This window comes from Squalius cephalus (genome assembly GCF_949319135.1).
Source record: "Squalius cephalus genome assembly, chromosome: 7".
Taxonomy (NCBI): Eukaryota; Metazoa; Chordata; class Actinopteri; order Cypriniformes; family Leuciscidae; genus Squalius; species Squalius cephalus.
The window spans coordinates 45,154,907-45,172,406 of record NC_137128.1 but is presented as its reverse complement, the minus strand read 5'-3'; the positions used below and the strand labels follow the sequence as shown (position 1 = coordinate 45,172,406).

Sequence of the window (17,500 nt, the reverse complement as noted above, 5' to 3'; positions counted from 1 at the left end):
TCCAGTGTCTGCCTCCTTATAGTCGAGTCTTGGGCAACTAAACATTTTATTAGTTGGCTAGTCAAAGAAAAAAACCTTGTGATGAAGTCGGTGAGGGACAGGGGCCGTATTCACAAAGAATTTTAAGGCTAAAAGTAGCTCCTAACTGGCGAATTTAGGAGCAACTCCTAAAAATAATGGGCGTGTCACTCGTAACTTTAGGACTCCTCATTTTTTTGACTAAGAGTAATTCACGAAGCATTTTAGCCCTAAAAGTAGCACCTGGGACAGCTTAAAAGAAGTCGAGAGGACTCCTGACTCACTAAGACCTTCACAAACCGCTTTTTGTGGCGTTTCACATTGCGATGTTTTGAAATGCGTATGCGGCGGCTACAGGAGCTTCCAATCGCGAGGGAACAATTGTGCATTGTAGGCATAATGCAATAACGCCACCAACAACAACCAAAACTAGGCTACTCATTGCATGTAAACTAATTGTAACGTTTCATTGTGAATCAAATTAAAATGTTCTTCTCTTTGCAAACGTAGGCAGAGGCATATAGTGACAGATTAATTCAATAATGTTGCAAAGATATTGCATCAATCCATATGTTTCATTAGGCTATAGGCTATTTGTGTTGCCTTACTCTTTATTCATTTAGGCTATTCATTCAGTTATTCATCATCTTCCGTCCTTCGCACAACTTGTGTAGCGCACGCATTCTCAGACCTGTCACCTGTCACTCATCATCGTAGGGGAGGGGTTTGGAATCATTCCCGCCTTACAATCATCAGCCAATCAAGGTGGTCACTTCAGTCAAGCTCGTGCATGAGTAATGACGTCATCCATAGCAGCGAAGACTCACTCTTAGTTTAGGAGTTGTCATTTTTCTTTACTAAGAGTAGGTCTGAAAGGCGTTGTGAATAACTTTTAAGAGAAAACTCCTAGCTAAAATCTTTTAGTGCGATTTAGGAGTACTCCTAGTTGTAAGATAAAATGCTTTGTGAATACGGCCCCTGGTCTTTAACAGCGGGTCCTTGTGATAACAGTAGGGCTGGGACGACACGCCTATCTCCCGATTCGATACTATCACGATACTTGGGTGCCGATGCGATTGCGTTTGTTTTTTTTATTTTTTATTTTTTAAGAATTGCTATTCTACAAGTGAAGAGCTCTTTTTCCAAAACGTGATAAAAAAAAAAGAGTTTGTCATGTCATTTTGTTGTGTACTGAACCTATTCACTGCTCCATCAACGTTTCATGCCAAATCGCTATATTTCCTTGTTTAAAATGTAGCCTACTGCAAGATGCAGTTCCTTTCCAAACCGCGATAAGTGCCGAACCTATTTTTTAGCCTAAACGCGATGCATCCTCTGGACTAATCAGAATTCTTGCGCCAGACACTCAATTTGCCTCATTCGCACGTCTGCGCCGCGCTAAACGCCTCATTCGCGCCGCAGGACCTCCAGATGCGCGTAAACGCGTCTTTACATTGACAACATGAAAATCACTTGCGCCAGACGCTCGATTCGCGCTTGGTGCGAACACTCACTCTCTCACTCACACAAGGTCATGTCGTGATTTGTTTTATGTAAAGTTGACAATGGTTCTACTTTTTATGGGTTCGACACTTTACTCAGGGTATCCGCGGGGTCTTGAAAAGTATTAAAAGGTGATAAATCAATTTTGGGAAAATTAAGACCCTTAAAAAGTCTTATCACAGCTTTATAAAGTCAAAGTGTGTGAATTTAGTCATTTTTATTAAAAAAACGAACAGGTACATAAAAAAACTAGGCTATTGTGGGTGCGTTCGTAAATTGCCTGTGAGAGCACCAGAGCAGGCGGGCGGAAGTTCAAAAGCACAATGTTTGCGGACGGGGCTCTCTCACTGTTTGTTTGTTCTTGCGCTCTGTCCACTGATCTAAATAATTAGTTGTTACGACGACTTATTTGTTCCCTCGTTTTAATAAATCGTGGACACGTTGAACTAATTCCCTCCTTCATTTTGATTTAACGAATTACAACGTGGCCAAAAACAGTTTGATACTATTAATTAGTGAATGCTAAAGACCTATTTTTTGTGAATATTCAGGTGAATTATTTCGTGGCCACGAATTAATAATAATTATTAAACTGTTTTTCTTCCCTATGAAGATAGCTCTTCAGTGAAGGCCGACTATTCTCGTACAGCTTTTTATTCCTTTTTTTTTTGTGAATTGGTGAATATTCAGGTGAATTGTTTCGTGGCCACGAATTTGAATTAATAGCGATTCTGTAATAAAAAAATCATTTTTAGAATCGTAAAAAAACAAAACAAAAAACGTGATAGGTTCGATCGATTTATTATTTTTATTTTCCCCAGCCCTAGATAACAGTATGTCAGGCAGAAAATCCAAACGTTTGCCTGATATCCATCGATCTCAGATATGGCTTATCATTTGAAACATGTTAGTAGCAACTTAAAGGTGGTATCAGCGATTTCAGGCCCAAACATAAATGATCACATTCATCTAATATTTCGCTAGCTGCACGCCCCATAAGCATGCTGTCAAAAAACCACGTCTCTCTAGGTAGCCTAGGCTCTGAGATCTGCACACAAAAACAGTTGGTATCAGCATCACTCAAAACCAAAATAAATAGTGTTCCAACCAATCATCGACAGGGGCGGGTGTTGTGAGGTTTTGCGCTCGTGCACGGCTGCCTATGACGGCTGCACGCGAAAACCTCACAACACCCGCCCCTGTCGGTGATTGGTTGGAACACTATTTGTTTGGGTTTTGATTGTTTGGCCAAACAGACTGAAAACAGCTGTTTTTGTGTGCAGATCTCAGAGCCTAGGCTACCTAGAGAGACGCGTTTTTTTGACCATGCTTATGGGGCGTGCAGCTAGCGAAATATTAGATGAATGTGATCATTTATGTTTGGGCCTGAAATCGCTGATACCACCTTTAACATGTCTGCTCTCTCTAACGTTAACCTAGATAAATGCATGCTATTATTAGGTGCATATCCAAGTGTTTGTGTGGATTGTTAAAGTATAGTGAGATTACTGCATGAGCCTTTTTTTAGAATTTGAAAGATAAAGATATTGTTTTGATCTCTGATTGTAGTCGTTGAAAACCAAAAAAAGTGGTGTTTAAAGTCAGTGAAAGTCCTGGAATTTCATTTTTACAGGATCTGTATGAACCCCTGAAAAAGTGTCCCAATCAGCCTGATATAACACTGGCTGTTGGTCTCGGCGACAGCACCATTTTATCTTCTGGTTTTCTTTGTTCCTCAGAGTCCACCCTCCACCTGGTCCTGCGTCTCCGAGGAGGAATCATCGAGCCTTCCCTCAGACAGCTGGCCCAGAAATACAACTGCGAGAAGATGATCTGCCGCAAGTAAGACCGCGTGCTTTAAGCCGGTGCACACTGCGCGATTCTGGCCGTCTGAGACAGATTTAGCAAATCCTAAAAGATCTCTCTGATCCTAGGCTAAAATCTGAAGTCTTTGATCGTTAGTTTGACATGTTCACCAACAGCCGATTAATGACGGTTGCGATCAAATTCTGGCAGTTTCAGAAGATTTGACTCTCAGTCCTGCAGTGACTCTCCAATGATGAACGTCAAATTCTTTAATGTTTTTCATCGCTTGTCTTGAAAAACAATGTTAGTCACTGAATGATGTAATATAATCCTAATAATAATAATAATAATAATAATAATATTAATAATAAACTTTATTTTACATAGTGCTTTTAAAGGTCCCATATTGTCAAAACTGAAAGTTTCTGGCTTTTTTCATGATAACAGAGGTCTAGGGGCGATGAAACTACCATACAAGTTTCAAAACAGTCAATCCACAGACAAATGCACACAGCCTGCATAAAGTGGAGCCGTTGTGACTTCTGTATAAGTGTGATGTCAGAACTACTCAGTCACCGCCTTCAGTCATCACCCCCACCAATGATGGGTCACTCAGAAAACAACAGGCCAATCAGAAGAGAGGCTCATGAATATTAAGTAGACAGGTTCTTGGCAGAGCTCCTGAGAAAGGAGCTGTAAAAATATATTGAGATGGTTTTTGGTACTTATACCGCAAATATATATTCTTAAGGACATCAAAACCTAAAATAAAACTTCGGAAAGGTGTAAAATATGGGACCTTTAAAAGTTAAATCTCAAAGCGCTTCACAAAAATAAAAGATAAAAGAGTAATACAATAATATAAAAGAAAAGCATTCATAAAAGTACATTCAAAATATACAATACAGATATAAAATGTTATCAAAAGTTTCATAAGTAAATGGTATATTAAAAAAAATGTGTTAATCAAATAAAAACTACCCTAAAAAAGTAAGTTTTGAGGGAAGCTTTAAAAACACTGAGATTCCGCTTGCCTAATCTAGTCATGTTTTCTTGCGTGTTTGTTTTTAACGCGTCTTGACTGTCGTACAATCGTACAAAGCGGCAATCGTAAAGGACTATTATATATCGCAGTGTGCACTCGGCTTTACTCTGTCTAGTGATGGACCCGTTGAGTTGATCATCTCATGATGTATCCCATGATGCTCTACTCTCAGGTGTTACGCCCGTCTGCACCCCCGTGCCGTGAACTGCCGTAAGAAGAAGTGTGGCCACACCAACAACCTGCGGCCCAAGAAGAAGCTGAAGTAAGCTAGTGTCGATGCTGCGCTTCAGGAACCGCAGGAGATTCTGTGTTCAAATAAAGTCTTGTTGAAAACCGTCGCCTTGAGTTTGTCCATTTATATTGTGCTTTTCCTTGTCTGTGTAAAAATGTTTAACCATTCATACTTCATACTGAAATGGATTTCAGTCAGCGGTTCAGTTTTTTTATTTGTTTTTAAAAGGAAAATCTTCCACATTTTGTACATGTGAAACAGCAAATGTTGAAGCAAATTGTTAAAGGTCTTTTGCAGAGGTTGTAAAACCATAGTATGTGACCCTGGATCACGTCGCACAGGTATATCTGTGGCAATAGCCAACAATACATTGTACGGGGCAAAATTATCCATTTTTCTTTTATTCCAAAAATCATTAGGATATTAAGTAAAGATCATGTTCCATGAAGATATTTAGCAAATTTCCAACCGTAAATATATAAAACATTTACTTTTGTGAGTTAATGCAGCACAGTCGCGAACTTTAAAGGAGATTTTCTCAATATTTAGTGGGTTTTTTTTTTTTTTTTTGCTGCATCAGATTCCAGATTTTCATATAGTATCTCGGCCAAATATCATATCCTAACAATCCATACATCAACGGAAATCTTATTTATTCAGATCTCAGATTATGTATAAATCTCAATTTCAAAAAATGATCCATGTGACTGGTTTTGTGGTCCAGGGTCACATATGGTATATTTATAATATTGGGTTTGGGTACAATATTTGGTCATAATAGGTCTATAATATGCAATATTTTAATGACAGACCAAGAATGCATTAAATTGAACAAAAATATCTCATAATTGGGGCATTTTGCATTTATATACAAGCTATTTTACCCCAAACCCACTTTAAGACTGACCAAGGTCCATTAAACAGTTTCCTAAAGTGAACACTGAAAATTAATTTTTGCATGCAAATATTTCAACTATGATGAATTTGTTGGCCATAAATGTTTTGAAAGGCCAATCCTTCATATAATTCTGAATTAATTCAGTTTGAAACAATACATTTTAGTCAGTGTTTAAGCAACTCCATTTGCTTTGGCATTAAAGGGGTGGTATAATGCGGTTTTCACAAGATGTAAAATAAGTCTCTGATGTCCCCAGAGTGTGTGTGTGAAGTTTTAGCTCAAAATACTCCACAGATATTGTTATATAGCATGTTAAAATTGTCACTTTTTGAGGGTGAGCAAAAACACACCGTTTTATGTCTGTTCCTTTAAATGCAAATGAGCTGCTGCTCCCGGCACAGGGGGCGGAGCTTCAAGAGCTCGTGTCCTTTTACCTCACACACACATGCACTGAACATTTCAAAAACTTTTAGCCTTTTATGTTCAAACCGGAGTCAGAAAGATGGAGAGACTCGAGAAGAAGTGACAACATGTAGACAACATTTCTGAATGGTTAGTTGGTGAATTTATGAAGCTTATGTGTAGTTATCTTCTAGTCACTGATTAGCATATTCTGTCTTGATAATCTATAAATCGTGTTCCGGGGGCGGGGTTTATGTAAATTCTAGGGTTTGTGATGTCACTAACCCGGGAGGAATGTGGTGTAGTCTCTACCAGCCGTTTGTTGTAGTCGATTTCTTTAAAAGCAAATATCTCCCTTTGCTCTGAACTCTGAGAGTCGTAACTTTGCAGATGTTGTTTATGCTCAAACAGCAACATTACACACTAACTAAAGTTAGAAAAGTAAAATCATAATCAACCACCCCTTTAATTGAACAAATGTAATATTTAGCAAAGTTAAGCATATTTAACACAGTTAAATGTGTAGTATGTAACATGAGCTTATGTAACATACTTGTTCCTATTCAAATAAACTTTAATAAATAAAATAAATAAAAACAGTTAAGAAATAGTTTCTTGATTGGAATCTTTGGTTCCATGAAGAATTTTTATCATCCTTGGAATCTTTCGTGCATCTTTCAAATGTTCTTATCACTGAAAGGTTCTTCTGCAAAAACAGACAACCAAATATTAATTTAAACATTAGTTTGACAAGATTTTTGAGCATATGCACGATGACCGAGTAACTCACACTGGTAATACAATGTAAAACAAATTTATTTAGCAAGTTTTCGTTAAACTCAGAGAACATCACACACCGTAACAGACTTGGCTCTGGAGTTTTCCAGCTTGACTCTTAATAGTGTATTATGAAATCTACGGTCATAGTTTTAATCGAGAGCTGCAGAATATATGATCTCCCGCACACTAAAGATGCACGTGTGGAAAAACAAGTCTCTCGCATTCATCCGAGTCAGACTTCTGATCGCTTGCAAGCAGAAATGAGGAGATTCTGTCCTTGAAAAGAGTTCTTGCCACATCCAAATCATAATCACACATGCTTTCATTGTCCAAAAAGATACAAAGCAGTACACATACTCAAGTACCGCATGAAGAAATATAAAAGTTTGCCCCTAAAATCAACGGCGCCGGAAAGCAAACGAACACAAACCCTGTGGTTGTTCAGGCTGTTGGCACTTAACACTGGTTTCTTGTGCTATCAATCACAAATACACTGTAAACGCAACAAGCACATTCAGCATCCATTCCTCAATGAACAACTACAGCTATTCTTATATAAGTATAAACTCCCTTGAGAGATCTTAATATTCTATAATAACAGAGCAATTGTTTATTTCTACCTAATGTATATTTTTGTGGCAACGCTGCAACTATTTAATGCTTTCTATCAATGCTGTCCTGTATCTATCCTAAGCATTCCACAGTATGAAGATTCAAGAGCTGGTCTTTGGTTTACACACTCCAGCTGTGAGCACATCCATATACAGAGAAAACACACACAGTACAGGCATTCAGAAAAAAAAAAATATTTGTAAAAATAATAATTGATGACTTTTTCATATTTTTTGCTCGTCTCTCCCAAAAGTTTGGCATTTGAGCCACAAAGGTATTTGCTACAAGTTAGTTTCGGTTCATAATATTCTATAGTATTTTTTTTTTTAGCTTAATCTTTTAGTGTTCAAAAAAATGTATATGACCTGTACACTATATGTTACAGAAATGGGTTACACTTTTATTTTTAGTTGTCATTGTTACAGTGTAATTATATATTTAAGTACTGAGTAATATTAAACTGCATGTGCTTACTATAGGGTTAGGGTAGGATTAGGGTTTGGTTGAGGGTTAATTGCATGTAATTATGCATAATTTACTGTTATTACTATGGTAAGTGCATGTAACAAGGACTCTGTAAAATAAAGTGTTACCCAGAAACGCATGAAGCTAAATTATTATTGAAATATAATCCTTTTTTAATAGTAATTCTGGGCCGAAACCAAAAAATCAGGATGCACTTGGCTGAAAACAGATTAATAATTAATTAATTAATTAAATGTGTTTAATAATCCAACACTCAAACAAAACTGAGTTGTACAAACATTTAAATTGAACATTATTTTTATTAAATTTGGTTACACTTTATTTAAAGGTGTCATTGTTACAGTGTTATTATATATTTAATTACTGAGTGATATTAATTAACTACATGTACTTACTATAGTTACGGTTAGGATTTGGTTGAGGGTTAATTGCATGTAATTATGCATAATTTACTGTTATTACTATGGTAAGTGCATGTAACATATGTAACAAGGACACTGTAAAATAAAGTGTTACCTTAAATTAATATTATTAAAAAATATAAATTTTAATTATTATATCATAATAATTCAAAATAATAATGTGAATGTAAAAAAGCAAAAATGAATCTTGTGTAAATACGATTATTTAACTTTTGTGCTGCCCTAAACTGAATTATTAATACTTTAAATTATGATTTTTTTTTTTTAAAGAATAGATTCGGAGAGATTTGCAATGCATTTGTGAATAATTTTTCCCTATTGTTCACGATGTGTGACCTCTAATAAATAAAGATGAATACTTGTGGCATCACTAGTGTATCAAAAATAAAGCGTCTCCTCCTGTACCGTAACATCGCTGTTCGTGTTCGACCGACACTGAAGTTATTGCTAGAGTTTGAACAGAAAGTTTTCAGTGCAAAAGAAAGAAAGCAGGAGAAGTGAGAAGATACTGATAGAAACTAGTGAAGCTGAACTACTGAAGCCCTCGACGAGTGTCTCTCACGTCACACTATTTACTGATGAGTTTGACCAGACTCTGTCGAAGGTCGTTGAGGTCGTAGATCTTGACGTCGAGGATCTGGACGACTCTCTGCACCTCGTTCTCGGCGCGCTCGCGATCTTCCAGCGCTGAGGACAGGTTCTGCTCTGCGTTCTGCACGCGCCGCTCCAGATCCATGTTACGCATCTCCAACTCCTGAAAACACATCGCAGAGGTCACAGAGGTCACTGATTTAACAGGAATTAACCCTCTAATGTCATATCGCACGTGCTCTCGTTGTTCAGCGTACACAGCGGCGCATGCTGCATGAAGAAATATAAAAGATACAAACTTATACATAAAAATACCAAAAAATCCTGATTCTCTACTGCACGAAGAAACATAACATATTATCGTATATATAAAAAAATACATAAAACTGATTCTCTACTGCACGAAGAAATATAAAATAAAATATATATAAAAAATAAAGTAAAAAAATAAATAATTATATATGTATTTCCATATAAAAATATATTGGAACAAATATTTACAAATATATATAAACATATATATAAAATATATTTATAAAAAATATAGGGCTGTCAAAAGATTAATCGCGATTAATCGCATCCAAAATAAAAGTTTGTGTCTACATAATATATGTGTGTGTACTGTGTATAATTATTTTCTATATATAAATACACACACATGCATGTATATATTTAAGAAATATTTGCATACATATACTGTATATATATTTATATAGTTTATATTATATATAAATATAATTTTTTTTATATATAAATAACACATTTTTCTTAAATATATACATGCATGTGTGTGTATTTATATATACAAATTTAATTATACACAGTACACACACATATATTATTAAAAACAAACTTTTATTTTGGATGCGATTAATCTTTTGACAGCCCTAAAAAAATATAGAAATATAAAATCTTATAACGTTCCTCCAATAAAAAGTGCTATAAAAATAAATAGAAAAAATATAGAAAAATAAAACCTGATTCTGTACTTCAAGAAGAAAAATAAAATATAAACATGTATATCAAAAATATATAAATATAAAACCTGATTCTTTATTGCACGAAGAAATAGAAAATAATAAAATATATATATATATATATATATATATATTAGTGGTGGGCCGTTATCGGCGTTAACGCGCTGCGTTAACGCGAGACTCTTATCGCGCGATAAAAAAAATATCGCCGTTAATCTATTCTCCAAGTTGGGTTGGGAGCGTTGGGAGCTGGCTCAAGCTACACAAGCTATGATGACGCAATCTACCCGCGGCCGCGAGGAACACCCGGCTGCAACGCATCATATTCGTCGTCATCTTAAGTAAACACGGCTGAAAGTGAAAGCTGGTGTAAAAGATCCGTGCAACATCCATTATGTGGACTTGGTTTGTATTTAAGCCGTCCGACGTAGACTGTGTGGTGTAACAGTTCGGTAAGTTAACACACGACTAATCCGTTCTACCACCTCAAATTCAAAACGAAACATATCACTGAATACCAGCGCGCGCGTATTATTCCCAACATATCTTAGTGAGTGGTGTAGCACATAATCTCTTTTTATTAAAAGCGCCCGATTTTAAGAATCGTTGTTGTGTTTCTTTTTAACTGAAAAGACATCAGTTAGACAATATTCTCATTTTAAATTTGGGGTTTCATAAGCTCCAAGCCATAATAAACATTAGACCTACTTAAGTCTCTGCAGCTAGTGTACTTAAATCTTATTTATCTGCAAAATGATGTTGTATACTTACAGTTTTGCACAATATATGTTCTCAAAACTACATACACCCTTTCCAAAAAAAAAAAAAAAAAAATAAAAATAAAAAAAATAATAAAACATTTAGCAGTTGTTTAGCAGGGTCTGTGTAACCTGTTCTGAAATGGTTTTATAATATCGTTATCGCAAGAGGCTGCAATGTATATCACAATATGGATTTTAGGCCATATCGCCCATCCCTAATTGATAGCCTATAGTACTAGTTGATAATAACATAGGCCTACCTAATGTTGCCTACGTACGGTAACAGTACAGTAGTAACCTTTTACAGTCTATGAGTAGAACAGCTTTCTCAAGCAGTTTGTGATGCACTTTGGAAACAGGAGATGAGCCCCTGGTCTAATGCGCCACCTGTCTTGAGAAACCCGTTCTCAAAGACTTACTTTTATAGTCATTATTTGGGTAGCACACATATTCTGAATGCCTTCGGCAGAATTCAAATGAGCCATTTTAATCTAGATTAATCTAGATTAATTTCAAAATTAATCTAGATTAATCTAGATTAAAAAAATTAATCTATGCCCACCTCTAATATATATATATATATATATATATATATATATATATAAAAAATTATATATATATAATTTTTTTTTTAATATATATATATTATTATTTTCTATTTTCTATTTTCTATATATATATATATATATATATATATAAACATATATATAGAAAAAACATATAGACATATAACATATAAAAAATATAGAAATATAAAATCTTATTCCGTTCCTGCAATAAAAATTGCTATAAAAATAAATAGAAATAATATAGAAATAAACATCTGTGATTGCGAATGCGATTGTGAGTGAGTGATTGTGAATGTGTTTGTTCCAGCACCTGTAGTCTGTGTACGGCTTCTTCTCTCTCTCTCTCCAGCTCATGGTAGTTCGACTTCTTACTCTGGAGAATCCGGATTTCCTGAAATGAATTGAGATGCAATAATGCGCAGAAATCTCTAATACAGCGAGTCCTTGCTGAAAGAGCTGAACTTCTGTGTGTTTTAGCAGGAGTTTGAGCTGAAGATTACAGTGACTTTCAGGAAAGAACATCTGTAGGTCACTGGACTCTCCCCATCCATCAGGAGTGTGTGTGAGTGAGTGTGTTTGTGTGTGTGAGAGAGATAATTTGTGTGTGAGACTCTCTCTGTGTGTGTGTGTGTGTGTGTGTGTGTGCGTGTGTGTGTGTGCGTGTGTGTGTGTGTGTGTGTGAGAGAGAGAGAGAGAGAGAGGGGGGGGGGGGGGAGAGAGAGAGAGGGGGGGGGGGGGGGGGAGAGAGAGAGAGAGAGAGAGAGAGAGAGAGAGAGAGAGAGAGAGAGTGTGTGTGTGTGTGTGTGTGTCTCACCTCATCCTTCGCCTTCAGTAAGTTCTCCAGCTCCTCCAGGGACTGAGTGAGTTCATCTTTGAGCATGTCACTGGGTCCCTGACCACCACCATGAGCCTCCAGCTCCGACACCTACACACACACACACACACACACACACACACACACACACACACACACACACACACACACACACACACACAATAGAACAAAGATTCTATACACAACTCTAGGGTTCTTGACTCAACTTGAAAGAACACGTCTTCAATGATTCCACACAATACTTTTTATTTTTAACAGATTATTTTTACCTAATATTTTCATGCGTTTGTGAAAATGTATTGGACTTTTACATAACAGCCAGTTACATGTAAATATACATAATTTACTGTTACTAATACAGTTAGTATTAATGCATGTAAAGCTGTAAAATAAAAGTGTTAACATGCTATAAATAAAACACAACTACACTGCTATAGCAATCTCTATATGATTGTGAACCCTGTGTAAATATTTATCTTGCTATCCAGACTATGCACAATTTTATTATTATTATTTAATATTATTATTAATGTTATTTTAGCATCGAGATATGGTTATTATAGTTAACAAACAAAATAAAACCATCAAAAAATAGTTGCTTGAAATAAAAATAATCAACAAACTTATTTTATTTCTCATTTTCATTTAGTTAAACTGAAACTAAACTTTAGTTTTTCATCAACTAAAACTGAAATAAAAATTAATAAAAACTAGGGCTGTCAAACGATTAATCGCGATTAATCGCATCCAAAATAAAAGTTTGTTTTTACATAATATATGTGTGTGTACGGTGTATAATTATTTTCTATATATAAATACACACACATGCATGTATATATTTAAGAAATATTTGCATGTATATACTGTGTATATATATTTATATTATATATAATTTATATTATATATAAATATTTTATATATAAATAAATTTTTCTTAAATATATACTCCATACACACACATATATTATGTAAACACAAACTTTTATTTTGGATGCGATTAATCGTTTGACAGCCCTAATAAAAACTATAGACATATTTAAAAAACAAACCAAAAAAAAAACAGCAAAAGTACTAAAACTCGAACTAATATTATAATGGAAAATACAAAAATAAAAATATAAAAATAATAAAACTATAATAGTAATGCAATATTACTAAAATAACACTGACTGAGATACTATTATAATTTTTACTAATATTTCTGAATCAGATTTTTTTCTATCTATATTTTAATTTTAATTTTAGTTAAAGTTTTATTCATTTTGATGTTAAAAAAAGTAAAAATTTTTATAACCATCTCTAGATTTCAATCTCCATCCAACAGAATCCTGAAACACATGAATGTATGAACATCAGTCTGTTATTCACACAAAGCGTCAGACTTTGAACAGAGACTCTTCTGTATGAACGAGTGTCAGAGAAACCTGTCTGGAAACACTCATTCATTCATTTCCTTCAGCTTTAACTCACAGAAGTGTCAGTTCTTGCAGAAAACAGGCTCTTATTGATATCTTTCAGCGACGAGGCTCAGATGAAAGAGGTAATGACTCACTCGTTTCTCTCCTCCCGCCTGTCCATTTCTTTACAAACACACTGATGCGTAAAATCATTTTATAACTTCACTCAGACACATTACACAGAAGCTGCAGCATAATGGCCATCATAAAGCTGACCTACATACACACTCACTGATTATTCACACATTATATTTTAATAATGCATTACAGACAGTAAAGGACACGCTCTTTAACCAGGTGTGATGCGACAAGTTATTAAATATAAATTCAGAAGTATAACGTATAAATGCTGTGCAAAATTACAAACTCAAAGCCAATCAGGTCATATTTGATGTTTAATATACAGCTATAGTACACTATCTCTCATATGTTTGAGGTCGGTATGATTTTTTTTTATGTTTTTGATGACAAGGCTGCATTTATTTTTATAATTATAATTAAATATTATTACAATTTAAAATAGCTGTTTTCTATGTGAATATATGTTAAAATGTAATGTATTCCTGTGATCAAAGCTGAATTTTCAGCATCATTACTCCAGTCTTCAGTGTCACATGATCCTTCAGAAATCACTCTAATATGAGGATTTGATGCTCAAGAAACATTTATGATTATTATCAGTGATGAAAACAGTTTTTTTCAGGATTATTTGATGAATAGAAAGTTGAAAAGAACAGCATTTTTTTGTTTAAAATAAAAAATTTTGTAACATTATAAATGTCTTTACGGTCACTTCTGATCAATTTAATGTGTCCTTGCCGAAAAAAATATTAATTTCTCAAGAAAAAGTCAAATGTAACAAAAGTGGTGATTATGAAGAAATGTTTCTTTGCTTTGAAACAACACACTAAGGATGAATCACCACAATAAAACCAGAAATGTCTTTTAAAGAGGACCTGTCATGCTTTTTTCCATGTTCATCTTCTTCTCTGAGTTCTTCTCTATATCAGAGTCAGTGTTTCTGAACTCCTGAAACGCCTCCATTGTAGTCTTGAGTTTCTTCCGGGAACGAACACGTCACAATATTCCTCATTATAATAATTAATACGCAGAATAAAGGGGCGGGGCCTGGTTGAGTTAGTTAGTAGTGTGTTAAACTGGCGGTTATGGGAAGGGGCGGGACATTTCCCAAACACACTCGAAGCGCTCGACCAATCACAACACACTGATCCAGCCGACCAATCAGAGCACAGTGTGCTTTTCAGAAGGAGGGGCTTCATAGAGACAGGAACTAAACAGAGCGTTACTGACAGACTGGGAAGAGAGGAGCCGCAAAAATGGAGAATATGGGGAATGTAATGTGGTTTTTGAACATTGAACTGTGAAAACCTGTTCTAGTAGAGCACGAAAAGAAAATCAAGACTTTATAAAAGGGCATGGTATGACCTCTTTAATAAGGCCCTGAGGACAATCAAATGTTTCTCAACACCATCTTTTATTCCATCCATTCAAGGTAAATGCAGTGCCTCTCTATCCTAAAACATTATAACCAAAAACACTCTCACACTCACACACACACAGTCACACTCACACTCACGAGGTTTTGGAGAGCCTTAAGAGGGACTGGCTTATTTTTAACCATGTAAAGTGCAAAAAAGTTTCCCAAACGAGGGTCTGGCAGCTTCCCCTGGTGATATTTCAGTCCTCCGAACTAGGCCATTGAAAGTAGGATATCGCTGTCCTACAAACCACCCCACATCTCTCTCTCTCTCTCTCTCTCTCTCTCTCTTACACACCCCCTCTTCTCTCTCTCTTTCTCTCTCTTTCTCTTACACACCCACTCTCTCTCTCTCTTTCTCTCTCTCCATCTCTCTCACTCTCTCTCTCTCTCTCTCTCTCACACGCTCCATCTCTCTCTCTCACACACTCCATCTCTCTCTCTCTCTCTCTCTCTCTAGTCCCTTAAGACATGAACCATTTTCAACCACCTGGTCGCCTGTTCTCGTCCCAAAGAGACGGAGCGAGATCGAGGGCTACCTCTCTCAAACACGAGTCCTGTTCTGAAGCGATAATGAGAGCAAACGGTGTGAAGAGAGACACGGAAAGGGTGATGATGACAATCCCATTCGGATCGATAGAGAGTCGGACCATTTCTTGCAGTTTTTTTGCTTTTGAATTTTTTTAAAATTAAGATTCATTTAATGCTTTTGAAAAGGTCTCTTCTGCTCACCAAGGCTGCATTTATTTAATCGAAAATACAGTAATAATGTGAAATATTATTACAATTTAAAATAACTGTTTTCTATGTGAATATATAGTAAAGTGTAATTTATTCCTGTGATCAAAGCTGAATTTTCAACATCATTACTCCAGTGTCACATGATCCTTCAGAAATCATTCTAATATGATGATTTTGCAGTTATAATCAATTATTGGTGTGCAATTATTTTTTAATAATGTTTTTTATTAATATCAGCGTTAAACAGAACAGAGTTTTTGCTGCTTACATGACCATTTTTGACAGGATTCCTTTCAATGAGCAGCATTTGTTTAAGCTTTGCCATCATAAGAATAAATTACATTTTTTAAATATTTTCCTTTAAATACTATTTTACAGTGTCATTACAGCATAAAAGACTTCTTTCAAAAACATTCGAATTATTTCAAACTTTTGACCGGTAGCGTAAATGTATTAAAGTCACCCTGTAGTCAATAATTTGATCCCCTAAAAGTCATCTTTGATCACCAAAATTACGTTTTTTCCTTACATTTCTTTTTCTTCATGGCTTAAAATATCTTGAATGTAACTCGACACCCTTGCCTCATTTAGTATGCGCGGTTCTATGAATATGCAAATGAGCCCCGCCTCCACTCACTCACTCAGCTCAGAGATCCACTGGTTGACGATCACACGTTGATCTGATTGGTTACAAGGTAGTTTGTGACGTCAGAAACACCAGCGATTTCAAAGCGTGTCTTTGGTTCACTGCAGTTTTAAGGAGGAAATACTCCTTGTTATTTTTCCATGTTACATTGAAAGCATCTTATATTCTATATTTTCACCTGATCTCGTAATCTCTCGGTCTCGTCCTGATACGCCGCCAGCTGTTTCTTCCACTGCTCCACGTTGGCGTTTGCCTCATGAAGCGCCGCCACTAGTTTAGAGTTACTGTCCTGTAAAGTGAAGAGCTCCGCCTCCAGGTTCATCTCACAGATTGACCTGTAAGAGAAACGCTCAAAACATTCAATGTGTCGGACCATTTTAACCCTGTTGACTTTTAGTTGTAACCCTAAAATGAGCAACAGTTACAGGGACTAAATAGTCTTTATTTTCCTTATTACAGAGACAAGGTTAGTTCACTTCAGAATTAAAATGTCCTGATAATTGACTCACCCCCATGTCATCCAAGATGTTCATGTCTTTCTTTCTTCAGTGGAAAAGAAATGAAGGTTTTTGAGGAAAACATTCCAGGATTTTTCTCCATATAATGGACTTCAATGGGGTACAAACGGGTCGAAGGTTCAGATGTCAGTTTCAATGCAGCTTCAAAGTCTCGACATGATCCCAGCCGAGAAATAAGAGTCTCATCTAGACAAACCAGCTGCCATTTTATAACAAAAAATAAACATTTATATATTGTTAACCACAAATGCTGGTCTTGCACTAGCTGTGATGCGCCACACATTACGTAATCATGTTGAAAGGTCACGTTTGTGTTCCGGTTTAAAAAGGGTGAAAAACTCCATCTCATTTTCCCCTCTAACTTCAAAATCGTCTGACATTGTTGATTTACCTTTTATTTATTTGTTTTGTTTGTAAAGGGCGTTTGACTTAGTCTTTGCTTTGTAAACACTGGGTCTGTTCTTCCGCCTACGTCACTCTTGACCTTACAACGTGATGATGTAATGTGTGGCGCATCACAGCTAGTGCAAGACCAGCATTTGTGATTAAAAAGTATATAAATGTTTATTTTTTGTTATAAAATGACGGATGGTTTTGCTAGATAAGACTCTTATTCCCCGGCTGGATCGTGTCGAGACTTTGAAGCTGCACTGAGACTGACATTTGAACCTTCAAACCGTTTGGACCCCATTGAAGTCCATTA

At 35.7% G+C, this 17,500-nt stretch overlaps 2 protein-coding genes across 3 annotated transcripts in view; one reads left to right on the top strand and one right to left on the bottom strand.

Annotated features, from left to right (window-relative positions):
- The window catches only part of uba52 (ubiquitin A-52 residue ribosomal protein fusion product 1), a 6,518-nt gene extending 1,808 nt beyond the window's left edge, over positions 1–4,710 (top strand). Inside the window, exons 4-5 of the mRNA XM_079876907.1 lie at positions 3,261–3,363; positions 4,545–4,710. Coding sequence (XP_079733033.1) covers positions 3,261–3,363; positions 4,545–4,638 — 197 coding nt within the window. The 3' untranslated portion in view covers positions 4,639–4,710. The remainder of the gene's footprint in view (positions 1–3,260; positions 3,364–4,544) is intronic.
- Positions 4,711–8,421: 3,711 nt separating this feature from the next.
- LOC307161929 (homer protein homolog 3) overlaps positions 8,422–17,500 on the bottom strand; it is a 39,181-nt gene continuing 30,102 nt past the window's right edge. For both annotated transcript variants that reach the window (XM_079876896.1, XM_079876897.1), the window contains 4 exons: positions 16,458–16,614; positions 11,917–12,027; positions 11,413–11,493; positions 8,422–8,958 (listed from right to left, as the gene is read on the bottom strand). In XM_079876896.1, coding sequence (XP_079733022.1) covers positions 8,773–8,958; positions 11,413–11,493; positions 11,917–12,027; positions 16,458–16,614 — 535 coding nt within the window. In that variant the 3' untranslated portion in view covers positions 8,422–8,772. The remainder of the gene's footprint in view (positions 8,959–11,412; positions 11,494–11,916; positions 12,028–16,457; positions 16,615–17,500) is intronic.